The 13919-nt window shown below is 42.0% G+C and overlaps 1 protein-coding gene across 2 annotated transcripts in view; it reads left to right on the forward strand.

Moving 5' to 3' along the window:
• Nucleotides 1–13919, forward strand: part of LOC134213578 (facilitated trehalose transporter Tret1-like) — a 444771-nt gene that overhangs the window by 296761 nt on the left and 134091 nt on the right. The window contains exon 1 of one of the 2 annotated variants that reach the window (XM_062692749.1): nt 2943–3556. The exons of the other annotated variant lie outside the window; for it this stretch is intronic. Coding sequence (XP_062548733.1) covers nt 3425–3556 — 132 coding nt within the window. The 5' untranslated portion in view covers nt 2943–3424. Of the gene's footprint in view, nt 1–2942; nt 3557–13919 lie in introns of those variants that run through there. 2 annotated transcript variants of the gene reach the window in all.

A 13919-nucleotide genomic window follows, 5' to 3' on the forward strand; every position in this document is an offset into this window, starting at 1 on the left:
AATTCCTAGAAGAAAGCCTGATTGAATTCCCGAAGGAACTACTGGTGGAACTTCAGAGGAACATCCGGTGGAATACCCAAGAGGAAGAGAAAAAATATTTCTGAAGGAACTTCCGAAATCCCATTTCCCGTGAAATTCCTGCCAAATATCGTCCAGGAATTCCCTGTGAAGTTCCTGGAGGTATTACCGGAGAATTACTTGGAAAAACTCCCGGAGGAACTCCCACAAGCACTTCCGGAGGAATTCCCACATGGAAGTCCTGAAATAATTCTTAGAGAAGTTCCTAAAGGAATTTCCGAAAAAATATCTGAAGGAATTCCCAGAAAAATACCAGGAGGAATTAATGCAGAAATTCCCAGATGAAATCCTGAAAGTATTCCCAGATGAATTGCTGAAGAAAATCCCTGCGGATTGTTCCGAAGAAATTTCTGGAAGAACTCTTGGCAGATATCCGAGTAAATTCCGAGTGCTCCGGAAGTCCGGAAGGAATTCCAGCGGAAAATCTCCCGGGAAAATTCCTGGAGGAATTCCTGGAGAAGTACCTGAAGAAACTCCCGAAAAAATATCTGTAAGAATTTTTGGGGAAATACTTGGACGAATTCCATGAAGATATTTCTAGAGGATTTCTTGAAGGATATTCTGAAGTAATTGCGAAAAGAATTCCAGATTGGAATGCTAGATGATTTCGCCATTGAATGTTTGGAGGTATTCCCGGAAAATTTCCTGGAAGTAATCCCGGAGGAATCAAAGGAAGAGTTCCGAGAGGAATGCCCGGAGAAGTTTCTAGAAGAATTTCCGAAGGAATTTCTTATAGATTTACAAGTGAAATTATGGAGCTAAATCGGAGGATTTCCGTCATAAATTTTAGAAGAAACTTCTGGTAGAATTCTGGGAAGAAATTCCGTATGTATTCTTGACGGAACCCTCGAATGCATGCCTAAAGGAAATGCCGGATTCTTCCTGAAGAGAATAGCCGAAGAAATATCTAGAAGTAAATCTTGGAGAGAAGAAAATAAATCTTCAAGGAATTTCCTCGTGAATTTCTTTAAAAAAATAAGTGGGGGGTTTCTAGATAAGGAATTACAATTACATGAGAAGGAGTTCCCAGGGGAGCTTCTAGAAGGATTTCAAGGAGAATTTTTGAGTCCGAAATGTTTTGAGTTGTTTTGAACTTTCATATATTATGGATCCTGGATGCCCTAATAAGTTTTGGGAATCTTTTGAATTTCAACCACCTATTTCTGTATATGATTGGATCGTAAAGTGCACATGTTTGAGAGAATTAATTTCAGTTCAATCTTTCCACAATTTAGGGGGGCGACGGCCCCCCCCTGCCCCCCCTTGGCTACGCCCTTGTGGCTCATACAATTGTTGGGCATAGAATGGAAGAGCTTTCAATTAAAAACTGTGTAAATGCTAATAGACGTTGAATAGCAGACCAAGTTCCAGTTGGAATGTAAAGCAATTGAAGAAGAAAACATTCGTGTAATATCCGACTACTTCAATACTTCTTCAAGTAAAGTAGAATAGATAGGCATTCAATTCAAGACAATTGTGCTAGGCATTTGACCTCAATCACATTAACAATGGTTTTTACTTTGAAAAGGGCCATAATCAACTTTTAAAGGAAAATAATATTTCGACCACCCTATCCCGCCATCTGATCTATCCCTCCGCCCAAATTAACACTCCCTTTGCGTGTGCCAGCTTGACACATATGCGTCGACGACAAACTGTTTACGCCTCTCGACGCAACGTTTATTTGCGCTATGAAAGTCATAAATTAATCTCTAATTGTAAACTCCGCTTCCACCCAGTCATCAGTATCCATATACCGGGCGGTTGCGGCACAACAATAGGGCGAGATGGTGGCTGTCAGTGACAGTCAGAAGAACTCGCGCGTTTCTTGGGGCTTGGGGGCAAAACTTTTGAGTAGGTTATTTTTCTTTCGCTTCTAAAATCTCAAACTCAAGCAATAAAGGCGGCCTTTCAGCAACGGAAAACGGGGCTGACACATTCATGGTTTGACAGTTTGGCGAAGTGTCCGTGCCATACAGATTAGTTGTACGTAATTTATGGGCTTTATTAGGGCTATTCATCTTTCCTAGGCTGCTTTCACGCGATCGAGAGAAAATATGCAAACGCGCGGGGAAGATAGCCGCTGATGATGATGCTGAAGTTGTTACACACGCAACGGGACACGGGGCCTGATTGGCTGTGTTTGCGTCTGTGGTTCTTTGTGATATATGACCTCAGCTGTAAACAATTGAATGGAAATCCATGCAGAAAGATCACAATCATCTAAACAGCCAGTAAATTATTTGTTGATACTGAATCACTAAATAAAATATATCTTCTGCCAGTGTGAATGTGAAAACATTTATAAGATTTTTTTATGAACAGTTATTGGATTAAGTTAATCTCAGACCTGAAATAATATTTTATTGAAATAAATATTCCAGTTTTAAATATGTCGTCAGTTTTATTTAATTTTGCCATTTTTTAATTTATCGCTACAGTAACAGTTTGTCTTGGTTCAATCTGCATAAGATATTCAACATGCATGCATGAGTAGCTCAATTTTGTATGCATATCCATCTCTACTACTTCACCCAAAGAGCCGCAAGTAAAAAACATGGATAAGCCTGTTGTCAGTCCGGAATTCAACATATTTACACCTTCTACGCAGTAAATAACAAGAACCTCTGAACTAGATTTAGCCCAATAAAAAAGTGCAGCAGTCAGAGTCTAGCTTAGCATCCAACAAACAACCTGCTTGGCTCGTTGGACTTAAACAGCCATAAATCTTCCTACACTGCAACATATGTCGTTGCTGCTATAAGGTTCGAAAGTATATTCCCGTTAAGCAGAAGCCTAACTGATTCTTATGCAGATCATTTAGCAGACCTCAGTTATCAACGGTCGTCCGGTGTGTCGTGATATGCACGTTCGGGAGTCTCTTTCACAAGATAGTCAGACCAAGTTCTTGGTAGTCGTTCACACAGTTGAATAATAATGTTTACCGAACGCCTCGGGTTCATCGCAAATAAATCCGGAATGTCTATTCTTATCCTCGGCAGTAGCGAGAATTGAACATATTTGTCGACATTGATTCAAAGTAGAAACACCAGAGCGACAAATTTGCTCCTTCACATTGTCATCCGGACACGGTGATTTGCTTGGACGTGCGACGATTCTCATTCAAGAACTGTCATAAAAACTGACAAATGGTGACCCTGTGGAAGGAAAGGAAGTTAACAAATTCCGTAAATTGATGTTTAGCGCCGGTCGTTTACAGCTCCCCTGAGCAGGGAAGTGAAATTCACGGTCATTGAACTACTGGATTTGTGGCGGCAGCACGCGGGCTGCTCTGTTAGGTTAGGTGTCAAATTCAATTCGAAAAGTAAACGACGACAAACGAGCGATGATAGAAATTTACACCATCAAAGTTAGCCGCGCTATTGGTGGTAGGAATGATGGCGGCAACAGTAGTGGCGGCAGCGGCGGCATCGGTAATAGCATCATAAGCAGCGTCTTTGTGGAGCTGAATGCCGAGGTAATTTTTCAAAAAATAAAAATGGGTATATTGGAGATTTTCTTCACCGTAGCGAGCAGGGGTTTCCAATGTTTTAATAGGGGAAGTGTACCGGTTTTGGCCAACTTAGTGCCTAATTTGGCCAACCCTGAAAAATACATATTTTTCCAAAATAATCGATCAGTTGAAAGCAGCGTTAAAGCGTGAGGGATATATCTCTTGTTGGAACTAATAAAACCCTTGTGAATTGCTTTATTTTTGAGTTATTCGCAAAATTGGCCAAATTAGGAACATGGCCAAAACCGGTACAGTTCCCCTACCAACTTTCTTTTTATATTTAATAGAATGGGATCACAAATCTGTTTCAAACAATCTTTTTAAATGATATTTTGACTACAAGTATACTGCGTGAAAAAAGTATAAGAACAAACTTCAAATGGCCAGTTATCCGTTGATCATGCCCGTACCCAGAGTCTATCATTTGGAGTCTAAAGTATACGTAAAATGCTGCTAAATTAGTTCGAATGGAATGAGATTTGTATTCTAGATTAATAAATAAAAATAGACTATTTTCTTCGCAGGAACTAATTATAAGGACAGGAAACAGTTATAAGACAAAATACTCAACAAAAACGATATTTATTAAATGACCTTGACATTGATTACTACGGAGTCACTCCTCCGCTGACTTCGTATACTTTACACTCCAAATAATAGACTCTGGGTACGGACATGATCAACGAATAACTGGCCATTTGACTCTTAAGGTTAATTATTATTAAAATTTCTAATACTTTTTTGCCAAAGCAGGTGCTTAATATTATGTACAAGACAAAACTAATACATTGCATTAGCCACATCAGTTCCAAAACATTCCATAATTTTCATTAACTTATGAACTTATGGGGCAGCAGAGACTATGTCCAAGGGCTTGACGATCCCTCCCCAGGCCATCTGCGAGTTGTGGCGCCTGCCTAGGATGTGGTGGGGTTTGACAGTGGGCCCTGTTAAACCTCTATAAAAAGCTGCATGTATCCGCAAGTAGGCTCCGCCAAAGCGACCGTGTGCCGCTCAAAGCGCACAAGCCCAAGTCCTGGTGTTAGGTGGGACGCTAAACAGCCCTGACACGATGGCCCTCCGGCGAGACAGGAGGTTTGCGCAGGCCCAATAAGCCGCCTGGAAAACCAATAATTACGAACAATATAAGAGATAATGCGACTCGAATAAAGGCGACGAATAAAGGATCACGATTGGAAGCTTGGAACATGGAACCGCTAGTCGCTAGGATTTGCATGTTGCTACAGGCTGATCTACGATTAATTACATTCCCTGCAACTTCGATGTCGTGCCGCTGCAGGAGATTTGCTGGACAGTACAGAAAGTGTGGAAAAGCGGGCATCGAGCGGCTACCTTCTACCAAAGCTGTGGCACCATCAACGAGCTGAGAACCGGTTTCATAGTGCTAGGCAAGATGCGCCAACGCGTGATTGGGTGGCAGCCAATCAACGCAAGGATGTGCAAGCTGAGGATAAAGGCCGTTTCTTCAACTATAGCATCATCAACGTGCACTGCCCATACGAAGGGAGACCTGACGACGAAAAAGAAGCGTTCTACGCACAGCTATAGCAGACACATACGATGGATGCCCACTGCGGGACGTCAAAATCGTCATCGGTGACATGAACGCGCAGGTAGGAAGGGAGGAATGTATAGACCGGTCATCGGACCGGATAGTCTGCACACCGTATCGAATGACAACGGCCAACGATGCATAAACTTCGCAGCCTCCCGCGGAATGGTAGTCCGAAGCACCTTCTTTCCCCGCAAAAATATCCACAAGGCCACATGGAGATCACCTAACCAAGAAACGGAAAACCAAATCGACCACGTTCTAATCGACGGTAAATTCTTCTCCGACATCACGAACGTCCGCACTTACCGCAGTGCGAATATTGAGTCCGACCACTACCTCGTTGCAGTATGCCTGCGCTCAAAACTCTCGACGGTGTACAACATGCGTCGAAGTCGGACGCCGCGGCTTAGTATTGGGCGTCTACAAGACGCTAGACTAGCCTAAGAATACGCGCAGCAGCTGGAAGTGGCACTCTAACGGAAGAGCAGCTAGGCGCAGCGCCTGTTGAAGATGACTGGAAAGATATTCGAACCGCTATTGGTAGCACCGCAACCGCTGCACTTGGCACGGTGCCCCCGGATCAGAGAAACGACTGGTATGACGGCGAATGTGAGCAGGTAGTGGAAGAGAAGAATGCAGCATGGGCGAGATTGCTGCAACACCGCACGAGGGCGAACGAGGCACGATATAAGCAAGCGCGGAACAGACAAAACTCGATTTTCCGGAGGAAAAAGCGTCAGCAGGAAGATCGAGACCGTGAAGAGACGGAGCAACTGTACCGCGCTAATAACACACGAAAGTTCTATGAGAGAAGTTGAACTGTTCACGTAAGGGCCACGTGCCACAGCCTGATATGTGTAAGGACATAAACGGGAACCTTCTTACGAACGAGCGTGAGGTGATCCAATGGTGGCGGCAGCACTACGAAGAGCACCTGAATGGCGATGTGGCGGACGAAGATGGCGGTATGGTGATGGACCTAGGGGAACGCGCGCAGGACATAATTCTACCGGCTCCGGATCTCCAGGAAATCCAGGAGGAGATTGGCCGGCTGAAGAACAACAAAGCCCCTGGGGTTGACCAACTACCAGGAGAGCTATTTAAACACGGTGGTGAGGCGCTGGCTAGAGCCAAAGATGACAAGAAGCAACAAGATACCCGACTTCTATGATTTTACGGAGACACGATCAGCGCCGCAAGTGAACAAAAACCGAACTAATACACTGTTAATTTTAATCGATCATCTTCTGAAGAAATGTCAATAAAATAAAACAATAACAGCTGAGCCATTGCACCATGCAAACAACTTACACAAGGCGATGGCCAAAAACAGTTTCTTTAAAATTGAACTGGCAAGCTGTTTACCCATCTTATTTTCATTTGATGAAGTGCGAATATTAAATTATGTTTAGGGATGTGAGACCCTGGATAGAGTTTTGTCAAAACCGGGTATCAATAGGAACAGTCTAATCCAGGTGCGTAGCCAGAAAATTGGTCGTAGGGGGCGGGGTTGGAGGTTTTCCGAACATTTTTTTCGAAAAAAAAATTTCTTCCTAAAATTGTGATTCTTGTCCAAAACCACCCCGTGGCTACGCCACTGGACCAATCTGCTCAAACATTTCGCCAACTCTGCTTCTACAAACCACAGAAATAAAGCACAAGGGTATCTTTATAAGGCCTTAGTCTGATGATAAATAAATCTTTATAAGAACAATGATAACAAAGTACAGCTGTTAAATCCATTTTAGTTTGAGGCATTTTGCAGCTCCATCGCTTTTCCCGGTTAAACCATCAGTAAATAATATCAACTCCGATGGAAATAGATGTTTAATCGATCGAAGAAGCAACTCCATTGGATTTAGACCATTGCTGGAGAAGTTGAAAAGTTGATTTAGATGTTGCTGGAGAAGTTGAATTGGGAAATGTCGACATCGATCAATAAATACCTTTAACTACTAACGAAAATCCAAAGAAAACTCGCGACAAGTATTAGGCCCTTGACCATGATTTGATGGATGATTGATGATTGGATGTAGAGCGAGTTATAAATTCTGTGGAGGAGTAAACAGAGTTTTAAAGAAAACAGCTATAAGAAAAATATATCTAAACAGAAGTCACGAATAAATCTCGTTTCAGAAAAAAACAACAAATACAGATGGTGTTGCCTAAAGTGCCTGCATTATTCAAGTGGCGCAATATTCCTACCTTTAAAAACCTTGTGCTCGATTGGAACCACTGATTTGACAGCAAGCGCGCCGTTCCAATTTTGACACTGCGTCTCTTTGTTGAGTGCAGCCTCTTTAGTGTTGCCGAGTAACTGGTACTGACGTTTGTGTTCTTTTTTTTATTTACATTCTCGATACACGATAAACAAAAACCTTCAAAAATAGTATTAATGGTTGAGTTTTTGTGCAACAGATGGAAGCACTTTCATCGATTTCAGTGTCTCCGGTGAGATGTATGAAAAGTTTTGAACTCGGTTATCTTGTTGCTTCTTGCCATCTTTGCTAGAGCGCTGCACTGGGTCATTACCAAGATTTGGGAGGAGGAAGTTTTGCCGCAGGAGTGGATGGAAGGTGTCGTGTGTCCCATCTACAAAAGGGCGATAAGATGGATTGTAGCAACTACCGCGCAATCACATTGCTGAACGCCGCCTACAAGTTACTCTCCCAAATTTTATGCCGTCGACTAGCACCAACTGCAAGGGAGTTCGTGGGGCAGTACCAGGCGGGTTTTATGGGCGAACGCTCCACCACGGACCAGGTGTTCGCCATTCGCCAAGTACTGCAGAAGTGCCGTGAATACAACGTGCCCACATACCATCTATTCATCGACTTCAAAGCCGCATATGATACAATCGATCGGGACCAGCTATGGCAGCTAATGCACGAACACGGTTTTCCGAATAAACTGACACGGTTGATCAAAGTGACGATGGATCGGGTGATGTGCGTAGTTCGAGTTTCAGGGGCATTCTCGAGTCCCTTCGAAACCCGCAGAGGGTTACGGCAAGGTGATGGTCTTTCGTGTCTGCTATTCAACATCGCTAATACGAAGAGCAGGGATTAACACGAGTGGTACAATTTTCAATAAGCCCGTCCAGCTATTTGGCTTCGCCGACGACATAGATATTATGGCACGTAACTTTGAGAAGGTGGAGGAAGCCGAATCGGACTAGTCATCAACACGTCGAAGACGAAGTACATGATAGGAAAAGGCTCAAGAGAGGATAATGTGAGCCACCCACCGCGAGTTGGCATCGGTGGTGACGAAATCGAGGTGGTAGAAGAATTTGTGTACTTGGGCTCACTGGTGACTGCCGAAAATGATATCAGCAGAGAAATTCGGAGACGTATACTGCCGCTAACCGCAAGTCGAGCACATCTGTATATGGAGGCCCATATACAGATGTGCTCGACTTGCGGTTAGCGGCAGTATAGTGGCTGGAAATCGTACATACTTTGGACTCCACAAGACGCACCGATCAAATAGAGTTCGTCGCCGTACCAAACTGACAATCTACAAAACGCTCATTAGACCGGTAGTCCTCTACGGACACGAGACCTGGACAATGCTCCTGGAGGACCAACGCGCACTCGGAGTTTTCGAAAGGAAAGTGCTGCGTACCATCTATGGTGGGGTGCAGATGGGGTGCAGATGGCAGGAGGAGGCGAATGAACCACGAGTTGCCCCAGTCAACCGCTGATCGTATATTTTAATAGATATTTGATCGCATATACTGTAGTTTTTTATCGCACTCGTATATGTTAACTTATAAAAATAATCCAAATATGATTACTATCGTATGTAACACCTGCGTATGGAATATTTACGATTGTGTTCAAAAAAGTCCTAAAACGATATAAACAATATCCGATTAATCTGATTGAATCGCAAATATCGTATATCCACATACGTGGTGCCAGGAAAATCGTATACGGATGTGCTTTGCACGTATATAGTTTTCACTTCAGCGCGTTGGTCAAAACCCACTGTATCTCAGCGATATTATAAATTTCATTTCTACTTACTTCATTCCATCCGATGTGATTGAATTCCATTCCATTGATGCTGTTATTAAATTCCATTACATTAATCCTATCGATTTGCACTCCGCACCTCTGCCAAACATCGATCAAAACAACTAAACTTTAACCAATTTAAAATAACTCAGAGGTAAACATTTATGAAATAAAATTTCACTGATGTTGACATTTCATCATCGTTCATATGTCGGTAGAATCGTTTGGAATGCTGCGTAATCGTTTTATGTATGGACATTATCGGAACAATTACAAACAGTTTCCATATAAGACTCAAGCTACATTTGTACGTACAACAACATGATTCTCGAATCGTATAAATGTAATAAACATCGTATACTGCAATATCGTAGTCAACATTAGAGTTTCATCTAGATTATGATTGTCAAAAAGTTGCTGCTTTTCAAGAGTTGCTGTATAGCACATCGATAGAGCATTAGCCTCTAGATTCAAAGGTCAGATGTTCGATACATGGTTGTTCACATTTTTTTTTTAATGTTTACTAGATCGTAATAATGCTTATGAAAACTCAAGAAAGTTGTTGTTTAGTACGTATATGGCCTCCACTTTAGTAGGTATATAGTGATTCAGTGCATTATATACAAGTTCTTTGCTTGTATATGACAACTTATATCAAAAGCTATACGTATCAAAATGTTAACTGGGGCATCAGCTGCTGGGAGAATCATCCATCGTTCACACCGCGAAAATCGGACGACTGCGGTGGGCCGGGCACGTAGCCAGAATGTCGGACAATAACCCGGTGGAAATGGTTCTCGACAACGATCCGACGTGTACAAGAAGGCGAGGTGCGCAGCGAGCAAGGTGGATCGATCAGGTGGAAGATGACTTGCGGACCCTCCGTAGACTGCGTGGTTGGCGACGTGTAGCCATGGACCGAGCCGAATGAAGAAAACTCTTATATACCGCACAGGCCACTTCGGCCTTAGTCTGAATAAATAATAATAATAATATGAACATTATTAGATTTTGATATGGGGGATTATATGGTGGCATAATGAAGTGTAGGTATTAGCGTTTTCGAATGGTTTTTTTCCATAACTTATAAGGGATTTTCTTTACGTGTAGTAAACACTATTTTAAATTTGGGTTTTTATTGAGGCTCAAATATTTAATTGACCTTTGGAATTTTGGAATATCCAATATTTTTTTAATTATTTGTTTTTTTAATTTTTTTATTAATATTTGAATATTAAAATGTTTTCAGCTCTTCACTTGTCGTAAATTTTGCTAATGCTAAGGGGACGTTTGGCGAGGAGAGGGTCTGAAGAAGCGACCCACATCCTCCCTCCTTGTTGATATAGTAAATGGAGAGTGTAGCATTTACGACCCGGGTCGGAGTACTCGGAAGGCCTGTTCACATGAGAAGGCTGGTGAGAATTACAATCCTTGATGAGACAGGGAGGCCCGCGCACCTCCTGTTGAAGGATTTACAGCCCAAATTAGGAAGATCGGGAGGCCCAGGAGGACAGCACCGATTAAATAAGGCGATGTAAGCCCTCATCATTGAGGAAAGAAATGAGGGCTGCAAGGATGCCCGGACAATCGCGTATGCTGCTTAGTATTTCGTAAGCTTCCCTTCCATCAGGGGGAACTGTGTCCTCTGCGTAAACGTTGCACTTTGGAATTATTTATGGTGGCTGAATAGAAGTGCCAGCCTCCCGCTCCATGGCAATGGACCCACTCAAAGGAGACCGTCGCCGATCATTGTACTTAGGATCCATTGCCCTTCAATAAGAGGAGGGATCCTAAGATCACATTCGGTGATCTTACGATTTATTTATTTATAAATAAATAAATAAATAAATAAATCGTAAGATCACCGAATGTGGAAAAGGCGAATGCAGCGGCTTTGCTGAAGATTGCCGTCAGCACACGACGTCGAAATGGCTGATGCCTAGCTCGGCACAGGCGACATAAGCAGGTGAAAACGAGAGCAATCTACAGCTCTCACGTACTAGATAAAGATCGGCGACAGGATATCGATGAGGTTACGAAGGGCAAGAGAGGTTAGTTCCAGGTTGGTGATGGGGAGTTCCTACAATTTAGTGCTCGGGCCGAACAATCAGTGTATTGTACGACAAACATCCCGACGTACTTGCTGGCAGTCAATACGAAGTTTACCGAAGTGACCTAACGAGAGATGGTGCTAACGGCGGATTGTGCCTTAATTCAAGTCCGTCCGGGTGTGTTGATGACGGCCAAGAAGAGTTTGACCGCCAGAAATGACCTTTGGGGTACACTGGACAATCTTTGAGAAGACGGGAACCGTTAACGGAGTACTATGCAAAATCGCGCGTCAGATGTTGTTGGCAAAGGTCTCCCAATCGTCGGCATTATAGCGCTATGGCGGACCCTTGGTAACGATGAGGAGAGAGATGTTAGCAGTGCCATGAATTGGGAAATGGTTGCAACCGTAAAGATCGAAAGCAACCTCCGACTTTGACACGGGGAGAAGGGACGAGCTGATGTTGGTCACGTCGATGGCTGTAGCCAAATGGTCGTGAGAAAAGGAGAGTGAACCATTGGCACTAGATCTACCACCTTGAAAGCTTCGACTAAGGCAAGCCAGAAGCCATGAACTATAACAACACATGATATGGACTTGATTGATATAAGAGATAAAAGATCAGACTACAATATCGAAATTTTGCACTAAAATATAATGAGGAGATCAACCTATGCTATTTGTTGCAAGCAGGGATCGTAATTCTCACTCATTCTCACGAGCATAGAACTCTCCCTCACGCTGGTTTTCGCCGAGAAATCGTTTTACGGGAAAAGAAAAAAAAGGTGTGTTGAGAGATCAATATTTCACCCTCACTACCAGTGGCGTGAAAAGTTGATTTGCTCGTTTTCTCACTCCTTTCTTCCTTTTCGTGCCATCACTAATTGCAAAAAGAGTAGCATTTATGGAACAAACAACCTAATCCCAGCATGCAGTCGATGTGATGGTATGGCTATAGTGACCGCATCCTATCGTCATTTTTGTTGATGTTCTAGGTTCGAATCCCGTTGCGGTCATAAAATTTTGGTAATTTCTTACTGAAAATTATCGCGAAAAGTGAGTGAGGCGTAAAAGTGATGAAACGAAAAAAGAAATTTATCAATTAGGAACAATTTTCGTTTATCTTCTCGGTTCGCTCTAGAGAAAACAGGGGTGGGAGAAAGATGTTAATCACTGCAAACTTCGAAAAAAGATTCTCCTTCGACCCGAAAATTTGCTTGTTTTCGTCTCATCGAAATGAAAAGTACGAACCCTGGTTACAAGTAATCAATATCATGTGCTATTGGCTTGTTCTTATCCATAACATATTTTGGTATTGAAATGATATTTCGATACAAATTTGTGACTTTGTTGCCTGTTCTTTTATCTCTTATATCAATCAAGTCCATATCATGTTTTGTTATTCTGTTCATGGCTTCTGCCCGGGATGGTTTACTATCGATCAAATATGCGTTTTTAGGCGGATTTTTTAATTTACGGGGTTTTCGGAATGTATGCGGCTTTTATGCGGATTTCTCAATAAGATTTTTTTTGTACCGCTCCGCTTATTTTTAGTCGCAACGAAAAATACGCGTCAGATAGTCGCCTGAGAAAAACATAAATACCTCCACAAAAAAGGTACTTTGATATTTTTGAAAATTTCCCGGAAAAAAAGTTTATTGATGAGATGATTTTTTACGCCGTGTTTCTCACGCGGATTTAAGGAATTACGCGGTTTTCGGGATTTACGTAGAAAATCGAATTAATTGTAGAAAATCAAATCGTTTTTATGCGAATTTTGAAATTCACGCGCTTTTTTACGCGGTATTCGGGATGAGGTTTTGGTATTTAGGGATCGTATACCGTTTTGACTCAAATTCCGAACATGACTGATATTCCGAACACTCGTGTTTAAATGACTATTTTGGCTTTATTCGTGTATTTTTTCTTATAGGATCTTGAATTCGTTTGAAATCTTGATCCTCAGTGCGGGAAACCGATGAAAATTTTAGTTTGAGGGCACTAAAACGCCAGTGTTTGAAATATGAGTCATGTTCGGGATTTGAGTCAAAACGTAACGCCTTTTAAAAAATGCCTTTTCAATAAAGGCCAGGAAACACGTGAAAATCGATTTTCGATGAAGTCGTTTTAACGCGGTTTTTCTACGTGGATTTCGAAACATACGCATTTTTTAAGCGGATTTCGGGAGTTATGCGGTTTTTCGAGCTGTTTACGTGGTTTGTGATTTACGTTTTTTACGCGGAACGTGTCCCCGCGTAAAAATCGACTCCAGTGTATTATTAATGTACTAAACACATGGTTACACATGATTACTACCAATCAAATATGCGTTGTTTACACGGATTGTGGAGTTTACGTGGTTTTCGGGATGTATGCGGCTTTTAAAAAGGATTTTCAAAAAAAGATTTATACACGGTTTTTTAAATGTCAGAATACGCAGTGATGTACTTCATACAGCGATTGATAAAGATTGATAAAAAAGATTTTCGATGAAATTGTTTTTACGCTGTATTTTTTATGCGGATTTTGGGATTTACGCAGTTTATTGAGATATAAGCATTTTTCTACTAATCTTTATATTGAGTATACGTGCTTTTTAGACAATCACGAACGTAAGCATTTGGGAATCGCTGCTCTAAATAAACTAGCTAATATCCACCGAAAGGCATAACAAGGAAA

Source organism: Armigeres subalbatus, chromosome 2, assembly GCF_024139115.2.
Source record: "Armigeres subalbatus isolate Guangzhou_Male chromosome 2, GZ_Asu_2, whole genome shotgun sequence".
NCBI lineage: Eukaryota > Metazoa > Arthropoda > Insecta > Diptera > Culicidae > Armigeres > Armigeres subalbatus.